Source organism: Leucoraja erinacea, chromosome 1 (genome assembly GCF_028641065.1).
Source record: "Leucoraja erinacea ecotype New England chromosome 1, Leri_hhj_1, whole genome shotgun sequence".
NCBI lineage: Eukaryota > Metazoa > Chordata > Chondrichthyes > Rajiformes > Rajidae > Leucoraja > Leucoraja erinaceus.
Window position 1 is genome coordinate 97,106,239 of NC_073377.1, and position 17,166 is coordinate 97,123,404.

A 17,166-nucleotide genomic window follows, 5' to 3' on the forward strand; every position below is an offset into this window, starting at 1 on the left:
AGACACAAGAAACATAGAAACATAGAAAATAGGTGCAGGAGTAAGCCATTCGGCCCTTCGAGCCTGCACCGCCATTTAATATGATCATGGCTGATCATCCAACTCAGTATCCTGTACCTGCCTTCTATCCATACCCCCTGATCCCTTTAGCCACAAGGGCCATATCTAACTCCCTCTTAAATATAGCTAATGAACTGGCCTCAACTACCTTCTGTGGCAGAGAATTCCAGAGATTCACCACTCTCTGTGTAAAAAATGTTTTCCTCATCTCGGTCCTAAAAGATTTCCCCCTTATCCTTAAACTGTAACCCCTTGTTCTGGACTTCCCCAACATTGGGAACAATCTTCCTGCATCTAGCCTGTCCAAACCCTTAAGAATTTTGTACGTTTCTATAAGATCCCCCCTCAATCTTCTAAATTCTAGCGAGTACAAACAGAGTCAATCCAGTCTTTCTTCATATGAAAGTCCTGACATCCCAGGAATCAGTCTGGTGAACCTTCTCTGTACTCCCTCTATGGCAAGAATGTATTTCCTCAGATTGGGAGACCAAAACTGTACGCAATACTCCAGGTGTGGTCTCACCAAGACCCTGTACAACTGCAGTAGAACCTCCCTGCTCCTATACTCAAACTATGAATGCTAACATATCATTCGCTTTCTTCACTGCCTGCTGCACCTGCATGCCTACTTTTAATGACTGGTGTACCATGACACCCAAGTCTCGTTGCATCTCCCCTTTTCCTAATCGGCCACCATTCAGATAATAGTCTACTTTCCTGTTTTTGCCACCAAAGTGGATGACCTCACATTTATCCACATTATACTGCATCTGCCATGCATTTGCCCACTCACCCAGCCTATCCAAGTCACCTTGCAGCCTCCTAGCATCCTCCTCACAGCTAACACTGCCCCCCCGCCCCCCACCACCCCCAGCTTTGTGTCATCCGCAAACTTGAAGATGTTGCATTCAATTCCCTCACCCAAATCATTAATATATATTGTAAATAGCTGGGGTCCCAGCACTGAACCTTGCGGTACCCCACTAGTCACTGCCTGCCATTGTGAAAAGGACCTGTTTACTCCTACTCTTTGCTTCCTGTCTGCCAGTCAGTTCTCTATCCACATCAATACTGAACCCCCAATACCGTGTGCTTCAAGTTTGTATACTAATCTCTTATGTCGGACTTTGTCGAAAGCCTTCTGAAAGTCCAGCTATAACACATCCACTGGTTGTCCCTTATCCACTCTACTAGTTACATCCTCGAAAAATTCTATAAGATTCGTCAGACATGATTTACCTTTCATAAATCCATGCTGACTTTGTCCAATGATTTCACCACTTTCCAAATGTGCTGCTATCCCATCTTTAATAACTGATTCTAGCAGTTTCCCCACTACCGATGTTAGACTAACTGGTCTGTAATTCCCTGTTTTCTCTCTCTCCCTCCCTTTTTAAAAAGTGGGGTTACATTAGCTACCCTCCAATCCTCAGGAACTACTCCAGAATCTAAAGAGTTTTGAAAAATTATCACTAATGCATCCACTATTTCTGGGGCTACTTCCTTAAGTACTCTGGGATGCAGCCTATCTGGCCCTGGGGATTTATCGGTCTTTAATCCATTCAATTTACCCAACACCACTTCGGCTATCCTGGATTTCTCTCAGTTCCTCCATCTCATTTGACCCCCGGTCCCATGCTATTTCCGGCAGATTATTTATGTCTTCCTTAGTGAAGACAGAACCAAAGTAGTTATTCAATTGGTCTGCCATGTCCTTGTTCCCCCATGATCAATTCACCTGTTTCTGACTGCAAGGGACCTATATTTGTTTTAACTAATCTTTTTCTCTTCACATATCTATAAAAACTTTTGCAGTCAGTTTTTTATGTTCCCTGCCAGTTTTCTTTCATAATCTATTTTCCCTTTCCTAATTAAGCCCTTTGTCCTCCTCTGCTGGACTCTGAATTTTTCCCAGTCCTCTAGTAGGCTGTTTTATCTGGCTAATTTGTATGCTTCATCTTTTGTTTTGATACTATCCCTGATTTCCCTTGTTACCCACGGATGCGCTACCTTCCCTGATTTATTCTTTTGCCAAACTGGGATGAACAATTGTTGTAGTTACAGAATAAATGAAGGCATAGCAAAGATCTGACATCCTGCTCGCATGACAAAGATGCTTGTCAGAGCGTAATTAGGTTGCATTCATGTGGAACTATTTGTTGGCCTGCATAGATATACTTCTGAAATAAATAATGTGAATCTCTCTCAGGAATCTCCAGCACTTTTGTTCTTGCGAGTGTAAATAAAGCCGACGCAAAACCTTTAACCAGCTTTTCAATACATGACACAGTGGATCGTGATACTGAAGAGTCAAGAGAGTTTATTGTCATGTGTCCCTGACAGGACAATGAAATTCTTGCTTTGCTTCAGCACAACAGAACATAGTAGGGCATTAACTACAAAGATAGACACAAGAAACATAGAAACATAGAAAATAGGTGCAGGAGTAAGCCATTCGGCCCTTCGAGCCTGCACCGCCATTTAATATGATCATGGCTGATCATCCAACTCAGTATCCTGTACCTGCCTTCTATCCATACCCCCTGATCCCTTTAGCCACAAGGGCCATATCTAACTCCCTCTTAAATATAGCTAATGAACTGGCCTCAACTACCTTCTGTGGCAGAGAATTCCAGAGATTCACCACTCTCTGTGTAAAAAATGTTTTCCTCATCTCGGTCCTAAAAGATTTCCCCCTTATCCTTAAACTGTAACCCCTTGTTCTGGACTTCCCCAACATTGGGAACAATCTTCCTGCATCTAGCCTGTCCAAACCCTTAAGAATTTTGTACGTTTCTATAAGATCCCCCCTCAATCTTCTAAATTCTAGCGAGTACAAGCAGAGTCAATCCAGTCTTTCTTCATATGAAAGTCCTGCCATCCCAGGAATCAGTCCAGTGAACCGTCTCTGTACTCCCTCTATGGCAAGAATGTATTTCCTCAGATTAGGAGACCAAAACTGTACGCAATACTCCAGGTGTGGTCTCACCAAGACCCTGTACAACTGCAGTAGAACCTCCCTGCTCCTATACTCAAACTATGAATGCTAACATATCATTCGCTTTCTTCACTGCCTGCTGCACCTGCATGCCTACTTTTAATGACTGGTGTACCATGACACCCAAGTCTCGTTGCATCTCCCCTTTTCCTAATCGGCCACCATTCAGATAATAGTCTACTTTCCTGTTTTTGCCACCAAAGTGGATGACCTCACATTTATCCACATTATACTGCATCTGCCATGCATTTGCCCACTCACCCAGCCTATCCAAGTCACCTTGCAGCCTCCTAGCATCCTCCTCACAGCTAACACTGCCCCCCCCCGCCCCCCACCACCCCCAGCTTTGTGTCATCCGCAAACTTGAAGATGTTGCATTCAATTCCCTCATCCAAATCATTAATATATATTGTAAATAGCTGGGGTCCCAGCACTGAACCTTGCGGTACCCCACTAGTCACTGCCTGCCATTGTGAAAAGGACCTGTTTACTCCTACTCTTTGCTTCCTGTCTGCCAGTCAGTTCTCTATCCACATCAATACTGAACCCCCAATACCGTGTGCTTCAAGTTTGTATACTAATCTCTTATGTCGGACTTTGTCGAAAGCCTTCTGAAAGTCCAGATATAACACATCCACTGGTTGTCCCTTATCCACTCTACTAGTTACATCCTCGAAAAATTCTATAAGATTCGTCAGACATGATTTACCTTTCATAAATCCATGCTGACTTTGTCCAATGATTTCACCACTTTCCAAATGTGCTGCTATCCCATCTTTAATAACTGATTCTAGCAGTTTTCCCCACTACCGATGTTAGACTAACTGGTCTGTAATTCCCCTGTTTTCTCTCTCCCTCCCCTTTTTAAAAAGTGGGGTTACATTAGCTACCCTCCAATCCTCAGGAACTACTCCAGAATCTAAAGAGTTTTGAAAAATTATCACTAATGCATCCACTATTTCTGGGGCTACTTCCTTAAGTACTCTGGGATGCAGCCTATCTGGCCCTGGGGATTTATCGGTCTTTAATCCATTCAATTTACCCAACACCACTTCGGCTATCCTGGATTTCTCTCAGTTCCTCCATCTCATTTGACCCCCGGTCCCATGCTATTTCCGGCAGATTATTTATGTCTTCCTTAGTGAAGACAGAACCAAAGTAGTTATTCAATTGGTCTGCCATGTCCTTGTTCCCCCATGATCAATTCACCTGTTTCTGACTGCAAGGGACCTATATTTGTTTTAACTAATCTTTTTCTCTTCACATATCTATAAAAACTTTTGCAGTCAGTTTTTATGTTCCCTGCCAGTTTTCTTTCATAATCTATTTTCCCTTTCCTAATTAAGCCCTTTGTCCTCCTCTGCTGGACTCTGAATTTTTCCCAGTCCTCTAGTAGGCTGTTTTATCTGGCTAATTTGTATGCTTCATCTTTTGTTTTGATACTATCCCTGATTTCCCTTGTTACCCACGGATGCGCTACCTTCCCTGATTTATTCTTTTGCCAAACTGAGATGAACAATTGTTGTAGTTCAGCCATGCAGTCTTTAAATGCCTTCCATTGCATATCCACCGTCAACCCTTTAAGATTCAATTGCCAGTCTATGTTGGCCAATTCACGTCTCATACCCTCAAAATTACCTTTCTTTAAGTTCAGGACCCTTGTTTCTGAATTAACGATGTCACTCTCCATCCTGGAGAAGCTGGAGTAATTCAGCGCGACTGGCAGAATCTCTGGATAGAAGGACTGGATGACATTTTTGGTCGAAACCCTTCCTCAGACTGATGTCAGGGGAGAGGGAGATACATAGATAAGGAAAAGTGAGGTGTGAAACCAGGACAAGGGAGATGGAGATCAAGGAAAATGTAGAATAGATAATAGATTAAGGTGGCGCTTGCAATGGCCGCCTCGCCAACAGCCTGTCCTGTCCCTTCTATGTTTTTGTTATTTTGAGTGTGTCTTAAGGGTATGTTTCAGTGTTTCTTGGTATGTTTTATGTGGGGGGTGGGGGGAGGGAATCGGGGGAAACCTTTTTTAGCCACTTACCTCGACGGAGGTGCGATTATTTTCCATGTTGCATCTCCGTTCCCCCCACTGCGGCCAAAGAACGTAGAGCGGTGCGGCCTTTTACAGGGGACCGGCCTAGAGCTTCAAGCCACGGCGCGGCGTGGACTTACCATCGTGGAGTGGGTGATCCTTTGCCGAGTATCGCCAGTGAAAGCGCTCCGACCGCGGGGCCTGTGGACTTTAACACCGTGAAGCCGTAGTCTCCGGTAAGAAGCGGCCGACTCGGGAGCTCCATGCCGCGGTGTGTTCCAATCCGTCCTGACGCCGGAGTTTCCATCATCCCAACGAGAGCGTTACGGACATCGGACCGTCGGCAGCAGCGACTGCTGAGGAATCAAAGGCCCTTACCACCACGGGTGAACAAAGGAGAAAGATGACTGAACTTTACTGCCTTCCATTACAGTGAGGAATGTGGATTCCACTGTGGTGGATGTTTATGTTAAATTGTGTTAAATGGTATTGTTGCTTTACAATTAGTATGGCTGTATGATAACTCAAATTTCACTGTAACTTAGTTGGTTAAGTGACAATAAACACAAACTTGAACTTTAACTTGAACTTGGTAGCTGGGAGAAGGTAACAACAAAGCAAACAGAGATAAAATGTACTCTGAGATAGTCAGACTGAACGGAGCACTGGGAAGGGGGAGGGATGGAGAGAGAGGGAAAGCAAGGTCTACTTGAAGTTAGAGAAGTCAATGTTCATGCTGCTGGGGTGTAAGCTGCCCAAGTGAAATATGAGGTGCTGTTCCTCCAATTTGCATTGGGCCTCACTCTGACAATGGAGGAAGCCCAGGACAGAAAGGTCAGTGTGGGAATGGGACGGGGAGTTAAAGTGTTTAACAACTGGGAGATCAGGTAGGTTTAGATGGACTGAGTGGAGGTGTTCAGCGAAACAATTGCTGAGCCGACTATTTGTGTGAGGGATAATGTCGAATGAATCTCTAGATATTTGCTGAATTAAATACACACGTGCAGAATATGGATTTAGAACACAGAGCACCAGGGATAACATCCCAAAAGATTGCTATGGCTTTGTTTATCGAGAGGGGGTAGACAGGATTTCTTTAATATTTGATGGTTCTTTTGCAAAAGACATGAGATGCCTTTTTAATGACATCTGTGATAATACAATAGGACACTATCACAGTAATAGTTGGGAATTAAATCTATTGACTTCTAAAGCAGAAGTTAGAGGGCTCCCAATGGAATCTCACTTGTTTAGGTACAAAATGAAATATGCAGTATTGCAAAAAGGAAGTGGGTAAATCAAAGAATGTTACATAGATCACAAACCCACGTTAATTAACAAGGCCATTAAAACCATGTGACGTGATAACTAGTGAACACAAGCAAATTGCAGTACTCTGTCCATAGGGACAATTTGCAACGTTAGCACAAGTTATGTCCTGGCAGGTAAACACAATGCTGGAGGAACTCAACGACTGAGGCAGCATCTTTGGAGAAAAAGAATAGGTGACGTTTCGGGTCGGAACCTTTCTTCAGAAATCTGAAGAAGGGTTCTGGCCTGAAACGTCACCTATTATTTTTCTCCAGAGATGCAGCCTCACTTGCTAAGTTACTCCAGCATTCTGTGTCCATCTTTGGCACAAACCAGAATCTGTAGCTCCTTCTTGCACCATATGTCCAAGCAGGACAATATTGATAATACATCCCCAAGTATATTGATTCATTCATTGACACAGCATGGAAACAGGGCCTTTGACCCACCGAGTCTTTGCCGACTATAGATCTCACGTTCACACTAGTTCCATGTTATCCCACTTTCCTATCTACTTCCTACACACTAGGGGCAATTTTTAGAGGTCAATAAACCTGCAAAACCGCACGTCTTTGACATGTGGAGGGAGAAGATGCAAACTCCACACAGACAGTCTCCAGGTCAGGATTGAACCCAGGTCTCTGATTGGAAAGGCAATGAGAAAAATTGAAAATTATATGTATAAATGAAGAGAGTCATGGAATTTCATCGTTGAATGATTATGGACTTGAAAACGTTCTGCACCCATTTCATTAAGTCAGTTCAAACTGTTACAAATCATAAAGGCCGTGAATCACTTAACAATCTTGGATTCATGCCCGTATTTTATAAGTGATTTAAAATGACTAACTGATCCATTGGGATTTGGGACCATTTTTCTTCAGAGCAATGGAAAACAAAGTTTACATTTTAGTTATTTAGTTTAATTTAATTTAGAGATACAAACCCTTGGGCCCACCAAGTCCATGCCGACCATCAATCTTCCCCTACACTAGCACTATCCAACATACTGGGGACAATTTTCAATTTTCAATTTTGCCTCAGCCAATTAACCTACAACCTGTACGTCTTTGGACCGGAGAAAACTCACACAATCACAAGCGGAAGGTACAAACTCCATAGAGGCAGCACCTGTAGTCAGGATCGAACCTGGGTCTCTGGTACTGTAAGGCTGCAATTCTACCGCAGCACCACTGTACTGTCCAAGTTCCTGAAAGTTTCTCAGGAAACTGGGAGAAAACTCTGATGTTTTATCTTCCCGCTCCAAATCTACACTCTCCGAGGGTTCATCACTTCTGGGTTAATTAGCAACATGACCTGTCCAAAGCAAGCAGAGTCAGTGTTTTTGATTTTTGGTTTTCCTTACATTTTGATGACTAACTTCCAATTTCTTTGAAAACTGCCTCAGTGAGAGTGAAGGTTCAGAGACTGCTGCAGTTCACTACGCATTTTTATAGCAATTCCTTTATAAAGGTTAATTATCGATTGGTAGACATTTACTAATTCTCAATTTCTTTCATTCTTAGCTTTCTTCTCGGGACTGCTGTGGGGAATAGCAAACGGTGCTTGGTTTCTGGCAAACTACTACCTGGGAGCAGTTATCACATTTCCTCTCATTACTGCTGTGAGTATCATAAAGTTCTGCTCATACCTCTAGTACATATACCTATAGCACAATTATTGATTAGAATGGGTGTCAAGGGTTATGGGAGAAGGCAAGAAAATGGGATTAGAAGGCAGAGATCTGCCATGATTGAATGGTGGAGTGGATTTGATGGGCCGAGTGGCCTAATTCTACTCCAAAAACCCTGTGAACTTGTGAACATACAGAAAATGGTGGAAACATGTCGGCAGGTCAGGTAGCATCTGTGGAAAAATAAATAGTTAACGTTTCAGGTCCAGGACTCGACAGCAGAACAGGGGGAAGTGAGAAGGCCGTTTAGTTTGAAGCAGCACAGATGGTGGAGGAACGGATTGGAGAAGGAAAGGAATATCTCCGATAGGCCAAGATCAGATAGCCTAATGTGGTAGCTAAGAAATGTGGTAGCTAAGAATGGTTAATCCTCTGTTCACACACTTGAAGAGTTTATAAGAAATTTGGCACTTTGTGCAAAGACGGAAAAGAATAAGAGAGACTCGCATCAAATGCAATACACTCCAATGCTGACGAAATAGCATTAAGTAAGAGAAGAGAGCAACGTAAAGCAGATGGTGTTGGAGATGGCAAACCGCAACCAACCATAGGCTCACTGCCTGGGGCTTTATTTTTCCTCTAGTGTAATGGAGGACAGATGTTCTGATGTTCTGTGTCACACAGTTTGTATTTCCTAGGAACTGGTGGGTGGTAGCCCATTTGATAGCCAGCTGTTGTACCTTCCCCTCTGGACCAACGAGGCCTCATTGCTTTCCATTCCTGCCGTGCTTGTCGCATGCTGCAGCCCCCCACAGGGCAGTCGTGGCACTGCTCACCACTGCTTATGGGTGGTCACCATATGTCCCAGCAGATAAAAGCCATAAGCTGGTTTCAACTATTCCTTAACTGCCACATTAAAGTACCTGGTCTCACCCTACCTGAGATATTCCCTTTGTTGTATAAATCTCTCCCCTTCTGCCGCCCAAAATGAACCAATTGTCTCTCTTTAGCATCTGTGAGGAAGTTCCCGGGCATGCAACATTAACTGTTTCTATTTCCACTGATTCTGCCCGACCTCCTGCTTTTACCAGAAGTTTTCAGGCATCTGCAGATTAAAAATAAAATCTTAATTTACTAGTCAAATTTTTTTCTATGAACAGGTGTAATGTGAAGAAAAATAAATTAGTCAGCTGAGTTATTAACGTCATGAAAAGCCATAGGGAGCTATTAACTCCAGAGTGTTCTCAACATTAAAACCACAAATAGAACACGCTGCTTTTGGCTCTTTTACAAATACAATACACTAAAGCTTTTTTTTTTTAATCCCAGGAGGGAAATTGGTCTGCCAACAGTCTTAAAACACAAAATACATGAAACATGAAATTAAAATGATGAGTGGAAAGCACAGGATTGGGGATGGGCAAAGATTGGGGTGAGGGAACCCAATCTACCCCACTACAGAAAGGGGAGGAGTTATACAGTTTGATAGCCACAGAGTAAAAGGATCTCCTGTTGCGTTCTGTCCTGCATCTTGCACAATTGCAGAGTCATCTGAAAACTTCTGCAGGTGGCAGGAGTCCGAGTTATATCTGAAGTCCGAGGTGTAGATGGTGAACAGGAAGGGAGAGAGGACCGTCCCCTGTGGGGCCCCTGTGTTGCTCATTACCATGTCTGAGACACAGTTCTGTAACCTGACATACTGTGGTCGTCCAGTCAGATAGTTGGTGATCCAGGACACCAATGCAATGTCCACCTGCATCTTCGTTAGTTTGCTCTCTGGAAGTGAAGGCCAGATGGTGTAAAAAGCACAGAGAAATAAAAAAAACGGGCTCTCACAATGTTTCCCGACTTATCCAGGTGAGCATAGCAATGATGGAGTAGGTGGGTGATGACATCCTTAATTCCAATCTTTGTTTTGTAAGCAAACTGCGGGGGGTCCAGGTAGGGTTTAACCAGGGGTCGCAGGTGAGTGAGCACCAGACTCTCCAGGGACTTCATGATATGTGAAGTCAGTGCCACCAGTCTGTAGTCATTGGAGGAGCTGGGGCATGTCCTCTGGTACAGGAACCAGGCACCTGGACATCACAAGAACCCTCTCCAGGCTCAGGATCAGGTTGAAGATAGATATGCTGGAGTACACCGCACAACTGGCTGGCACACACATACCTCTTGAGTACCCTAGGCTAACACAGGGTGGAGTCTGCACAGCAATTTCCTCACCTGCTCAGCCTTGATGGTCAGGTGCGACAAAGAAAGGACAGAGGAAGTGGACCAGGGGGATTGAGGGGGAGTCTGATGGGGAGGGGGGGGGGGGGGGGGGGGGGGGGGGGCAGAGGCCCCTTCAATCTGTTTCAGGTTTAGCTCATTGGCCCAGTCCTGATTGCTTTCCCTCCCCAGGTCACTGGTCTTCTTGTCGCCTGTAATGCTCTTCATACCGCTCCGCACATCCCTCTGTTGTTCTGCTGAAGTTTCAGCTCCAGCTTCCTCCTGTAGTCGTCCTTGTCCTGTCTTAGTCTCACCTTCAGATCTCTCTTTACCAGTTTCAACTCCCGTTCTGCACACATTTCACCTTTTGCTAACATTGGTTATGTCACACCAATGTATTCTAAAAAAGCACAGTATTAATTCTCTGGTTTGGCTTCTGTTGACAATAGCTGTAGGGATGTGCTGGTAAAACCATTGTGATCATTTTCTAAAACTTCAGCGTGTCAGGCAGCATTTGCCGAGGGAATGGATAGGCCATGTTTCGGGTCGGCTCCCCCTCCTTCGGAAGGTTTGAAGGAGGATCCCGACCTGAAACATCACCTATCCCTTTCTCTGTAGCTGCTGCCTGACCGGCTGAGATCCTCCAGCACTTTGTGTTTTGCTCAAGATTCCAGCATCTGCAGTTCTTTGTGTTCCTATTGCGATGCTTTGTTTGATACGTGCGATTATCCCACTGGATACCTCCAGGGGGCAATGTTGGTGTGGACCGGAGTCACATCTGGGCAAAACTGGATCAGCAATGTCGTTCCTTACAGGACAACTTGAACCTCCTGCGATTTAGTAACAATCTTTGTTTCATGAAGGATGGAAAGACTTCCAATTATTTTGAACCAATTCACAATCTCAGACCATTCCAAAGCAACTAAACCCAATGAGCTGTATTTTAAATTAAAACATGGTAGTAACATATGAAATATTACATCTGATCAGTGCATGTACACTGTCACAAATTGCAATTCCTAATGAATTTATATGACTGTAGTTTTTAATCAGAATACATTTTCAAGTTTTTAGAATGTTTATTCAGGTTTTCAAATCACCTATAAAATTTGAAAAGTAGCTTTCTTGGACAGAAACCGAAGATGACCATTCTGGAAACTTCTCCCTTAAATTCACCACTCAATCCCTTGCGTTAACTTGCGGTACTCCTAATTACATATTTATTTATTTCAAAGTGTCAAACATACAGATGAAAGGTGATGACAGACAGATATCAGAATTAGTATGAAGTAATTGACAGTCTGATTACACCATTCATGTTATGTTTGTCATATCGCCATGTTAGACCATGTTTAAATGCACCTCCCACTATTTAAGGTGAAAGGGGCAAAGTTTAAAAGAGAAGCGTGGAGCAAGGTTTTTAGGCAGAGGGTGGGGAGTGCTTGGAATGCGCTGCTAGTGGTGGTGGTTGAGGCAGGTCCTATAGTGGCCAGTTACAGCTGCCCACCCTTCAGAAATACATAATTGGCTGTAAAACTCCAAGGGACATTATGAAATTATGAATGGTGATCTTTAAATACAAGCTTGTCTGCTGCTTCTTTTTCTTTCTTTTCATCATGTGTGTTTCCAGTCACTCTGTGTCATAAGGAATAGTAGTAGAATTAGGCCATTTGGTCCATCAAGTCTACTCCATCATTCAATCCTGGCTGATCTATCTCTCCCTCCTAACCCCATTCTACTGCCTTCTCCCCATAACCTCTGACACCTGTACTAATCAAGAATTGCCCTGTGTTTCTGCTCTCGCTTCCCCTCCTCCTTCCCCTTTCCCCCTCCCCCCAAAGTGAGGACCAGGGGAACAGGGACAGTCCTCCAGTCCTCACTTTTCACCTCACTAGCCTTCGCATCCATCATTTTACGAACTTACAAACTTAAAGCACACGGCATTGGGGGTTCAGTATTGATGTGGATAGAGAACTGGCTGGCAAACAGGAAGCAAAGAGTAGGAGTAAACGGGTCCTTTTCACAATGGCAGGCAGTGACTAGTGGGATACCGCAAGGCTCAGTGCTGGGACCCCAGCTATTTACAATATATATTAATGATCTGGATGAGGGAATTGAAGGCAATATCTCCAAGTTTGCGGATGACACTAAGCTGGGGGGCAGTGTTAGCTGTGAGGAGGATGCTAGGAGACTGCAAGGTGACTTTGATAGGCTGGGTGAGTGGGCAAATGTTTGGCAGATGCAGTATAATGTGGATAAATGTGAGGTTATCCATTTTGGTGGCAAAAGCGGGAAAGCAGACTATTATCTAAATGGTGGCCGATTGGGAAAGGGGGAGATGCAGCGAGACCTGGGTGTCATGGTACACCAGTCATTGAAGGTAGGTATGCAGGTGCAGCAGGCAGTAAAGAAAGTGAATGGTATGTTAGCTTTCATTGCAAAAAGATTTGAGTATAGGAGCAGGGAGGTTCTACTGCAGTTGTACAGGGTCTTGGTGAGACCACACCTGGAGTATTGCGTACAGTTTTGGTCTCCAAATCTGAGGAAGGACATTATTGCCATAGAGGGAGTGCAGAGAAGGTTCACCAGACTGATTCCTGGGATGTCAGGACTGTCTTATGAAGAAAGACTGGATAGACTTGGTTTATACTCTCTAGAATTTAGGCGATTGAGAGGGGATCTTATAGAAACTTACAAAATTCTTAAGGGGTTGGACAGGCTAGATGCGGGAAGATTGTTCCCGATCTTAGGGAAGTCCAGGACAAGGGGTCACAGCTTAAGGATAAGGGGGAAATCCTTTAAAACCGAGATGAGAAGAACTTTTTTCACACAGAGAGTGGTGAATCTCTGGAACTCTCTGCCACAGAGGGTAGTTGAGGCCAGTTCATTGGCTATATTTAGGAGGGAGTTAGAAGTGGCCCTTGTGGCTAGGGGGATTAGGGGGTATGGAGAGAGGGCAGGTACGGGATACTGAGTTGGATGATCAGCCATGATCATGTTGAATGGCGGTGCAGGCTCGAAGGGCCGAATGGCCTACTCCTGCACCTAATTTCTATGTTTCTATGTTTCTATGTTTCTATTTTCAACATTTCCTTCACCTCCAAGGTGATCCCATCACCAGTCAAAACTGTAGCCATTTTCTGCAGAGACCATTCCTTAGTTACCACTTGAGGGATTTTACTCGTCCTATCCCACCCAAGCCACCCCCTCCCCAGGTCCTTTCCCCTGCAACCACAGGAGACGTAAAACCTTTCATTTTACCTCCTCCCTCACATCTATCCAGGGACTTACGAAATCCTCCCCAGTGAGACAGAGGTCCATGTGCAACTCACTATCCTCATCTACTGCATTCATTGTTCCTCCTTTACATCGGCAAGATCAAGCACGGACAAGGTGACCATTTTGTTGAATTCTTGTGCTAGGTTCGTTTATGGACTGCTGGATCTCCCGGTTGGCAATCATTTTAACTCTTCTTCCCATTCCCATACTGAACTCTTCACTCTGCTCCAAACCATCCAGATAACACACACATCTAGCTGTTTCAGGGGCAACTAGCTCCCCTTTGTCATTCCTGCTGCTTTCCTGCTCTATGACCATGTTCTCACCTTGACTCACTACCACAGCCACGTGTGTTACCTCCGCACTTGTCTTTGATGCCATCATGTGCCATGTGGCTTCCAGATCTGTTTCCAGACATTCCAATTTGGGCCCAACCAGAATTCCGGATGCCTTCACTCAATCCATCGTTTTTTGCATCAATTTTCCTTTCGTGCCCGCCATGCACGCCATGCCATGATGCACTAGCAGGCCCTCACTCTGACTCTTCTGCAGCTCTGGGCCTTGCTCACCTAGACCAGTATAGACCTCAACTTTATTCTCCGCTGGATTCACGCCTTCAATCGATGTTCTTTCGCTTACCTAACCTCCACTGAGGATCACAAACTTTCCCGCCTCCAGACCAGGCCGTCCGCCAACTCTCCTTGACCCAGCCGTGCTCCAAACCACCCGCAGGCCATAGGCTTCACCGCGCCCCATCGTCACTAGGCCGGGATTCGCAGCACCGCTGGGAGACGCAGCAGCAACACTCTCTGATTCCCTGGCCACTCATGGGCCGGGGCCACTAAAGCTGCCACCACCACCGCCGGCCTTTGCCATGTCCCTGGTTACACAGGTCAAGCCCACTGATGCCAATGCCATCGCCGGCCCTTACCCTTACCTTACTGTGCATGGACACTGACTCACCCCCGCTTCCATCAGTAGGCGGGGGTCGTCCAGTCAACTGTGTTGCTGGCTCCAGCTACCTCACGTAGACTGTCTCTCCTGGGCCCTACTGCTCTCCCCTTACACTCGCAAACTTCAATAATAAGTTTCAAACTTCAATAATAAACACTGGGTCTTGCTGCCTTTCTCCCTATGCCAGCCGTACTACATCCCCCTCCCCTTTAAGCCCACATCATCTCCACACAGTACCTCTTCTGAGCCTCCCTCCTGCCCCCTGCCCCCTCAGAGCCTGGGTTTGACCCCAACCTTGACCCTGTCGGGTTTTCACCATCACCCCGACCTTCCCCTCTCTGATGCAGAACAGTCAGCAGAGGCTTTACCCTTGTTTCAAATTTAAAAAGAATCAGCATTTGAGACGCATGTTACTGATGTCCCTGCAAACGGCAGGTGTCAAACAGAAAGTCTCTTCGGATTGAGGAAGTCCAGCTTTCTCCATATATTGTGCCATAAGGTGTTCCTTCACCCAACTCGTCCGATCTACTCTGTGAGGGTGACCCGTCCAGCCTAATCGCCAACCTATATATTCCCATCTTGAGGCAGTAGCAGGGAGGCTGGAGCCTTATATGTTTGGCCCTGGTCTGGTGACCCAACCCTGTTCACTCCAACATATTTACTTTACTCTTCTTGAACCATCCCCACAACACAATGCTCCCTCTTTACTCTCTCTTTAAAACAGGCTGCTGCTAAATGGTGCGAAGATCACGCTGCACTTATAGCTCTGCTGGAATAAATCCAATAGCGGAGCCTCTGAAGATGAAGTTGGCCTGTCAATGATTCACCCTGAGGCTGAAGCACCCGTAAACAACTTGTTTTTCTCGGCTTATCACGCACATACGTACAAATCCCTCTGCTACCTCCTTGGAAGCAGAACCTTATGGGGGAATCAATAGACATTGTAGCGACCACATCACATAAAACTCATGAATGCCAAATTAACTGCAGTCCATCGAATAATTAAGTTGGCCATTTCCATGGCTACAATGTTATTTTAGGTAATGTTGCTTTGTATTATTGGCAACCTGTACTAATGCTTAATCAATGTTCTGTCAAAGCATAAATGTTTTGCAAAAGTATAAAACTCCTTTTAAAAGCTTCATGCAGATAATTCCAATGTGGTCAGAATGTGGCTAGTTTACATTCTTTTCCGTGAGAACATTCGGAATTATTTATCCATGTCTCCAACGTTTAAAATATTTTTATCAAATATGAAGCAGGATAGTAAGAATATAAAGCAGGTTAGTAAGCATATAAAGCAGGATAGTAAAAGCTTCTTTAAGAAGGTGAAGAGAAAAAAAATAGTTAAGACCAAAGTTGGACCCTTGAAGACCGAAAAAGGTACATTTATTATGGGGAACAAGGAAATGGCAGATGAGTTGAACAGGTACTTTGGATCCGTCTTCACAAAGGAGGACACAAACAATCATCCTGATGTACTAGTGGCCAGAGGATCTGGGGTGATGGAGGAACTGAAAGAAATCCACGTTAGGCAGGAAATGGTGTTGGGTAGACTGGTGGGACTGAAGGCTGATAAATCCCCAGGGCCTGATGGTCTGCATCCCAGGGTACTTAAGGAAGTGGCTCTAGAAATCGTGGATACATTGGTGATAATTTTCCAATGTTCTATAGACTCAGGATCAGTTCCTGTGGATTGGACGGTAGCTAATGTTATCCCACTTTTTAAGAAAGGCAGGAGAGAGAAAACAGGGAATTATAGACCAGTTAGCCTGACATCGGTGGTTGGGAATATGCTGGAGTCAATTATAAAATATGAAATAGCCGCACATTTGGATAGCAGTAACAGGATCGGTCTGAGTCAGCATGGATTTACGAAGGGGAAATCATGCTTGACTAATCTTCTGGAATTTTTTGAAGATGGAACTAGGTAAATGGACATGGGAGAGCCAGTGGATGTAGTGTACCTGGACTTTCAGAAAGCATTTGATAAGGTCCCACATAGGAGATTAGTCGGCAAAATTAGGGCACATGGTATTGGGGGTGGAGTGCTGACATGGATAGAAAATTGGTTGGCAGACAGGAAACAGAGAGTGGGGATTAACGGGTCAATTTCCGAATGGCAGGCAGTGACTAGTGGGGTACCGCAAGGCTCAGTTCTGGAACTGCAGTTATTTACAATATACATCAATGATTTGGATGAAGGGATTCAAAGTAACATTAGCAAATTTGCACATGACACAAAGCTGGGTGGCAGTGTGAACTGTGAGGAGGATGCTATGAGAATGCATGGTGACTTGGACAGGTTGGGGGAGTGGGCGGATGCATGGCAGATGACGTTTAATGTGGAGAAATAGTAAGATTAAACGAGAACGTGCCAGTTCGAAGTTTGAGCGTCATTTTATGAGGAGTAACGTTGAGGGATTACGTGAAGAACCTGCCAGGACGCATGCGTGTAATTCGTCAAAGCAGCGGTGTGAAATCACAGATAACAGTAATGACTGAACATAGTAAGATTAGAGAAGAGGATACCAGTTGAACTTTATGATTAAGGGTGGGAGCGGAGGGCACGTAATCCCTCAACGTTACTCCTCATAAAATGACGATCAAACTTCGAACTGGCAAGTTCTCATTTAATCTTGCTATTTTACTTCGGAGTCACGTGAGTGACTACGTGAAGATTTCAAAGCT

At 44.7% G+C, this 17,166-nt stretch overlaps 1 protein-coding gene across 2 annotated transcripts in view; it reads left to right on the forward strand.

Moving 5' to 3' along the window:
• Nucleotides 1-17,166, forward strand: part of LOC129699861 (transmembrane protein 144-like) — a 124,629-nt gene that overhangs the window by 92,769 nt on the left and 14,694 nt on the right. For both annotated transcript variants that reach the window (XM_055640000.1, XM_055640007.1), the window contains one exon: nucleotides 7,931-8,028. In XM_055640000.1, coding sequence (XP_055495975.1) covers nucleotides 7,931-8,028 — 98 coding nt within the window. The remainder of the gene's footprint in view (nucleotides 1-7,930; nucleotides 8,029-17,166) is intronic.